This window comes from Oxyura jamaicensis, chromosome Z (assembly GCF_011077185.1).
Source record: "Oxyura jamaicensis isolate SHBP4307 breed ruddy duck chromosome Z, BPBGC_Ojam_1.0, whole genome shotgun sequence".
NCBI classification, from domain to species: Eukaryota; Metazoa; Chordata; class Aves; order Anseriformes; family Anatidae; genus Oxyura; species Oxyura jamaicensis.
Window position 1 is genome coordinate 45,363,952 of NC_048926.1, and position 7,244 is coordinate 45,371,195.

At 37.8% G+C, this 7,244-nt stretch overlaps 1 protein-coding gene across 2 annotated transcripts; it reads right to left on the minus strand.

Annotated features, from left to right (window-relative positions):
* Nucleotides 1-590: 590 nt before the first annotated feature.
* Nucleotides 591-4,509, minus strand: LOC118156665 (cryptic protein-like). Of its 2 annotated transcripts, XM_035310823.1 has the most exons (6): nucleotides 4,247-4,509; nucleotides 3,647-3,696; nucleotides 3,362-3,538; nucleotides 2,356-2,470; nucleotides 2,150-2,259; nucleotides 591-1,049 (listed from the first exon to the last, which is right to left on the minus strand). In XM_035310823.1, the coding sequence occupies exons 1-6, from the start codon at nucleotides 4,267-4,269 to the stop codon at nucleotides 925-927; spliced, it is 600 nt and encodes a 199-aa protein (XP_035166714.1). In that variant the 5' UTR covers nucleotides 4,270-4,509; the 3' UTR covers nucleotides 591-924. The 2 variants fall into 2 exon arrangements, with proteins under 2 accessions (XP_035166714.1, XP_035166713.1); XM_035310822.1 differs by lacking the exon at nucleotides 3,647-3,696.
* Nucleotides 4,510-7,244: the final 2,735 nt, after the last annotated feature.

Consider the following 7,244-nt stretch of genomic DNA (forward strand, 5'->3'; position numbering starts at 1 on the left):
TTCAGAGAATGATGATACATTTTAGGTTGCTCTCTATAATTTAAAAACAAAAACTGGTTCTGATGTCTTATAAATTTACACTGAAAATGAGGTTACACATTCCAAACATTTTTTTTAATTATTTATTTTACTGCTTAGAAATACTCACTTTTAAATGGTATATAAATCAAGATAACTTATACAAAAAGTTTAAGGAGGTTCTTCCTCACTGTCCTCTTAAAAACAAAAGAACTCACATTTCCAAGATTCAAAACAAAATAAACCTCCAAAAGACAAGTATCAGCTATGAGTTCTTAAGAAACATAGGCTTCCTGCCTAAGATCATATATAGCTAAAATTTAACTATAATAAATAATAATTAAAACTGAAAGATATAGCTAACTTTTAGTTTGTTCATATACTAGGGCTTGAAATTTACCCTTAAAATCCTCCTTATTGTGTCAAACTTCAGACTGTTCATCCTCCCCTGCCCTTTTCTTACCATTTTGTTACTGGATACAATACAATAAAAAATGGTAGTTGGAATTTTCTCACTTAAATAAAGCCAAATACAAAAGCTCTTCAGAAATGAAAATGGCTTTATTTGTTAAAATAGTTGTACAGTGTACACAGAAAATTATTATAACTTACAATACTTAGGGCATAAAGCATTTGGTTTTTCTTCTTCCACTGGAAGAGCAATATTTCAGAACTAAAGACTTGATGGAATCAGGCGTTGGTAGTAGAAATAAAATAATTATATAATAAATACTTCACATTTATATAATCTGCATTTATAATAAACCAAAAATTTTAACATTAACTAACACATCTTAAAAATATACATAGAAGTGTATTCTGCAGTAATCCAGAAGAAGGAAGTTGTATGACTCATGATGAGGGCTACATGAATCCTAAGATATTTATATTTCCCTTTGTCCAGTTTCACAACTGCCAGCAGCAAAACTCCAGAAGTAAGGTGAGGAAGCAAGTGAGTATAAACATTGTTTGTTGTAATCTTAGGCCATTAGAATACAGTCTGGTAATTTCCTCCTCTTCTCTTTTCAGTTCTACAAAAGTATCAAGAAAATAAAATGGTTAAAGAGAAAAAAGATTTTCAACGGTTTGAAACTTCTCAGACATCTCACAGGTATTTAAGTTAAAGATATCAGCTGTTAAAACCAATCAAAGGAGCTATTCTCAAGAGATGGATTGTGAATAGATGTCCCATCAATGATCGTTTGGGGAGCAACTGATAGCACTTATCAGCTCTTGCAGGCATTAATCTCAGAATAATCAAAAGTAAATACTAAGCAAAAGCAAGAGCAAGATCTTCACAAGAGGTATGCACTCAAGTCTGCATGTAGCCTTTTAACCCCTTCCTTTAACAGGAAGAGGCTCCTCCACTTATTAGCAGGAAGGCTTAACATCATGCATGTGAAAGCCATTGAGTCCTTGCTCTGAGGATGAGCAACCAATTCTATAGTGCCACCTTTACTGCCTTTGTTAAGCAGAGCTCGAGAGTAGGAAGGCAAACAGTAAGACTGCCCTTACTGAGAATGGCCAGGCCTCCTAGGTCTTTTGCTTCTGTAATAGAAAACCATCTAAGTTGAACACTCAATGGAAGAAGATCGTTTAACTCTTCAGAAGAGTTTAACTGGCAATAGTTAGTTGCCGCACTTAATTTGTCACTAGAGAAGACTTCAAGGCAAAGGTGGTTTCTGTAGTATAATACTGGTTTCTACTCCTACCACACCACAGTTTACATTTATGTTTTCTCTTGATTCTGATCTAAAAAAATATATCAAACCATTTCTTTTATGCTATTGTGTAGTTTTGCAGTACAATTTGTTCTTGTTAAATGGGAAGTCATAAACTTATGCAGGTTTTGCAAATCACGAAAAATAATCATCCTTGCAATTTTTCAGGGAAAATGGGGGAAGTAGCTCCCTTCTTCACAAGATTATAAAGATCTCAAAGTACTTTAGGTAATGTACTATTATAAGCAACAACATTGATTACTATCTCAATAATGCATCCTCTGAAACAAAGCAGGCCCGAGGAGAAATTTAACAGGAGCACATACAGCATCCTCCAGGTAGCTCAGCCTTGCAGACTGCAATTCTGTTGCCCACTAGGCAAAAAATCTTGATTTAATACCATTCCTTACCGCAGTTTTCATGCATTATTTGAGAGAGACAGTTCAGAGTACCATAGCCACACCGACACAGCCAACAGCCCTTCAGCACCCAGGCACCATGGGCAACGCTGCCGCAGTTGCTGTCAAGGACAAGGGAGACATTTGGTATGCCACCGTGATCCCACCACAAGAAGTAATCAGCCAGAGCATCTGTCCAGTTTTGGTCTAGTTTTTACCTTTGCCGTTCATCATGTTCACAGTATCGGCCAGTGAAATGCTTTAGACATGCACAGAAAGCTCCAAGGATACAGGTCCCTCCATTTAGGCAGCAGTTTCTGTTCAGTTTTTTACCTGTGAGATCGAATTACAGAATTTAAAAAACAAGACGACACTACTGAGTCTACCAAGCATTCAGTGGGCTCTGAACCTCCCCCTTTTCTCACTTGTTCTCCTAGATGTCTCCAGTTGCCAAAGGATCTTAAGGATATCTAGTTTTATTGTCTCTAGAGACAATAAAATTAGCTGCCTGTTAGGAGTGTTTGTTCAGTTAAGCCGAGTTTGTTTGGTTAGGGATTAGAAGCAAACTACCAGGGATTACAGGATGTTCAGGAAGCAAAGTCTGACATGTCTACTAGAAGCAGCATATATTCAAGTGAAATATCTCACTTTGATGGATACAGGTTTCACTCATAAGAGGAAACAAGGCAATTACTAGGAAGTGTTGCTAATTTTTGAAGAAATGAGACATTTTTAAGGGAAACCTCCACTTAAGTTTCAAGAGGAGAATGGAACTTTCCCTCAGGCATTTAGCAGATTGCTGGGATACACCTTCCTCTCTTCTCTCTGGTTCTTCTGGTTAACTTTTATATAGCTCAACACACACATATAGATTTTTTAGTTTCATTTTTGGTCATGGCGACTTTTATAAAATATACAGAATTTTACAAAATTTTACAAACTCTTTTGCAAGGACCAGCCACTCCATAATGCCTAGTATTCTCCTCTGTTTTGTCTTATCACTATTAAACATTTTGCAGATGAAAGATCTCCAGTTTTACCTTAAAATTTTAACACTATTTCATAACCGGCTACAGGAATAATTTAAATGAGCTGCTACAGAAAATCTATAGGCTGGATGCTTTCAGCCAACTCTGTGCTCAGGAGAACAGTAAAAGCATTATTGTGGTATAGTATCTTAAAAATCAATCTTATGACAGTGTTTAAATAAATAATGTTACCTACTCTCTGTAATCCCAGTAAAAGGCACCAATGACCTGGAATTCTGTTGCTTTCTGCTTTCATAACTCTGATTCATGTCACTGAGAGCATTTATAATAGTCCCTTCATTCTTAGGCTGTAGCTTTTGTGCTGTGGCATTGAGATTTTTCACATCTTTTTCATTTTCTTCTTCTTCATGGCCTTGACAAGTAGTGCAAAAATGGAAGAAAATGATAGTTTGTAATGAAGCAATACATGCTGTAAGTGTATAAGAAAATATGGGGCAGGGGGAAAACAAGTTATCTTTACCTTTTCCTAAGTGAAAGGCCTGCCAGACCACAGTCACAGTGAAAATAATACTTAAAAAAAAATAATAATAAAAAAAAATAAATTAGATTAATGTTAATAAGACCCAAGCACCGAAAGATATTTTGATTCGGGGGGGTTAGGGAGAAGGGGAGGAGAAGGAGCAGGAGGGCAAGGAGGGAGGGCAAACATTTTCAAAATTTATAATCTCAATGGCTGGTAAAGCTACAAATATTTTATGCCACCAGTAATTTTAATTAACACAACAAAAAATCTCAAATTCAGTTTGGAAATGAAAAAAATTAAAAAAAAATAAAAAGGAGGGGTGGGCGGAAGGACATACATATTATACTTTCTTCTAGAAAGATATAGATACAATACACTTAATGGTTAACAATCAGCCAAAAATGACTCTTTCTGTACTGTTCCTTTACCACAGCAGAGCTGTTATCATCCAGTTACAAAACCAGCAAAGGCAAGAGACATTAGCCTTCAGTTCCAGGTATGTAACATTCCCTTCCTGATTCTCACCCCCAAAAAGTACAGTTAAGAAGCAAAGCATCTTTGGCTGGAGGAGGTACCTGGCAGTGCAGGCAGCCTTACCTAACGCGTTTTCCCCAGTACATTTTCCTGCAGCTTGAAATGCTCTGCAGCCCTCCAGAAAAGTTTGAGCAGTGGGCAGAAGTTCAAACACACTCACTGGAAGCTGTTGCATGTAGCAGTCTTCACACCATACACAGAACCAAGAGAGAGAGAAAGCGTGATGAAGAAAACTTTTCTCTTTCTGTCCAGCTTACAGCAATGTAGAAAAGACATAGTTCCCAGTTGTACCCCTTGCTGAGCCCTCACTGAGTTCCCATACAGGGAGTGAGCATCTCTCCGAGCTGGGACTCCTTGGCCTGCATCTGATTTACATGCATAGCTGAAGGGTGGAGCAAAGTGGGAGCAGCTACAGTTGGGGGGAGACTTAAGGGCCCATGATGAGTAAAAAGCCCAGGCCAGGAAGATCTCAATTCCAGTTTATTTTGTTAATTTAAATTAAAATAAGAATGTATGTATGCAGCACTGCATACTGCATAGGAAAGAAAAAAACAAAACTGTTTTGCAGAACTTCAATAGGTGCATGGTAAACTGCAGAAGGTATATAACAAAGGTTAAAAATCCTAGATTCTTGTCTACACCAGGGTTCTCTGCAGGGGGTACTAGTTCTGTAAAACTGTAACAATTAGATAGAGCCTGACATTTCTACCAGCCGTACTAAAAAAAGCACTATAAGGTTCATGACAGGTTTGTCATCTCACAAGAGATGTAAACTCATAAAATAAGCTTTTATTTATTTATTTATTACTATGACAGACCCATTAGTGAGCATTCACAGTCCATGCAATATCAGCAGACACCTACATTTTATTAATCGTATACTGAAGTAGGCTAGGACCATCCACAACTTTACGATGCCTCAGCAGCACAAGCAAAAAGACCTGCTGCTTTGGACAGTGGTTAAAAGACAGCTTTTTCAATCTTTTCTCAAATGGCTCTACCTGTACCCTGCAGTGCACACTGCTTTTACCTAAGTTGTAAGAGAAAACTGCAGCAATACAGGTTCATTTTGTTTTGGAGAGCATGTGAAAGAATGCAGCTTTTGCTAAACCAGTACCAAGCAAGCTTGCACAGATTGCAGCTTGGCTAGCATAGCTCTTGCCACATCAGACACTTAGGTTAGATCCTCACTAAAAAATATTGGCTAAAGACATTGTCATCTCTTGCCATTCATAAGACCCCATGGCTGACACTTGTCAGCTTTGTCCCATCAAACTACCGCTGTGAACTCCCCTCACCCAATTCAGTGCATTGGCTGGCTTAATTTATGAAGAGTGATGTCCTAATTTAGTCAAGTGGCTTAGTACAGAAGTGGATGGAGAGTGTTCTGAGAATATGTCCTGTCTCCTGTGGGGACTCTGACCTCCAACAAAAGAATAGAAGTGCATGGCTGGAGTCACTAAATGTCTCTTTCCGCAGGGAATGCTTGCCATCTGGAAGGGTGAGCTGAGCTACATCAGTGTTATGCTGGTTATGGCATTCACAATGCTGGTACAACTATTGACCCTGATTGATCTAACCTCAACCATTCTCTTGTAGATGTGGGCTAACTCCTAGGTACTTGCCTAAAAGCTATCACATGTTTTCAAGTACTGTTGTGAGCACAGATGCTGTTTTGAATTAGGACTGTAAGATGTTTTACAATACAAGGAAGAGATATCGTTTTTGCACATATTCACAAAAAGTGTATGCCTGGAGATTATGTGCGTATGAAAATGTTTCTCTATGACAAATACGTCCAACTCAAACAACTCTTGTTTTAATTTTATTTCAAGTCTTTATTTTCTCTACCTGAATAATAGTGTTAATGTTTTGAGTTCAAACCAAACAGCTGTAGTTACATTACATTTGTTTACTGCTCTTTGTTACTATATTATGAATAACATATTCATTTTCATCTGGGTCTAACTGGGTCACCTTAAGTTTTGTAACTTATCAGATGTTAAAGTGTAGCCATTTAGGATGGTCTGCTGGTTTTCCCCTCCCCATAGATTGAAGGCAGAAAAAATAAACAGAGATAAGTAAACACAGGAATCACACTTACTGTTTGTTTGTTTGTTTGTTCATTTTAGTAAAAGCAGTATCAATATAGTTCTTCTGGAGAGCTTTTCTAGGTATCAGACTCCCAGCACTATACAGGAGGCAACTTTCAAAATGGGGGGGCTAGTAAAGACATATTGATCAATTTTCACACCTTGTTCCATTTGTTTAAGATCAGAAGTCAGCCCTGTAAGTGCAAGAGCTAACAACCTGGGGAACTGTAAAACAGTTGGCAAACACTTCTCACTGTGATACCTTTCTCATTCCTTCTTTCTCCCTGAAGTCTCACTGAAAAGGCACATATAGGAATGGGGACAACATTAATTGCTCAGATGCCACTGTTGCCCTGGTTGCTCTATGGAGGTGAGATTGGTGTGACATGGCAGAAAAGTGCTGCTGTTTGTTGTTGACAGAATCTGCCAGAAAGCGATTGCTTCTGCACAGGGATTTGAGAGGAACTGCAGGATAGATGCATCCCCTTTATCAGCTACAAGTAAGATAAGAGTGGAGCCAACCTAAGAGCTGGTCTTGAGCATTACAGTCAAGCTCTGTGTACATAAGAGGTGATTAACTATTAGCTAGGTGCCCTCAGTGCTGTTCGTTTCTACAGTAGGTCAAGTGATATGTATGGATAAGGGTGGAAGGAAAACATGGTGTTACTTTAATAGTCCACATAATCCCTCTTGTGCTCATCCAGGGAACTGTATGTCTGTAGTCTACATAACAGATTTGCAATGTGTGAGTGAACTCCACTGAAAGATGAAGTGCTTTCCTTCCTTCCTTTCTTCTTCTTTCTTTCTTCCTTCCTTTCTTTTTCTTTCTTTTTCTTTCTTTCTTTTTCTTTCTTTCTTTCTTTCTTTCTTTCTTTCTTTCTTTCTTTCTTTCTTTCTTTCTTTCTTTCTTTCTTTCTTTCTTTCTTTCTTTCTTTCTTTCTTTCTTTCTTTCTTTCTTTCTTTCTTCA

What these genes read in the sequence shown, in the direction of transcription:
- LOC118156665 (XM_035310822.1), bottom strand. Translation starts at nt 4,358, where the DNA reads ATGCAACAGCTTCCAGTGAGTGTGTTTGAACTTCTGCCCACTGCTCAA. An exon ending in TTTTACTGGGATTACAGAGA is followed by an intron (nt 2,471 to 3,361) that starts GTAGGTAACATT and finishes TCGATCTCACAG; the next exon opens with GTAAAAAACTGAACAGAAAC. An exon ending in GAACATGATGAACGGCAAAG is followed by an intron (nt 2,260 to 2,355) that starts GTAAAAACTAGA and finishes TGTCCTTGACAG; the next exon opens with CAACTGCGGCAGCGTTGCCC.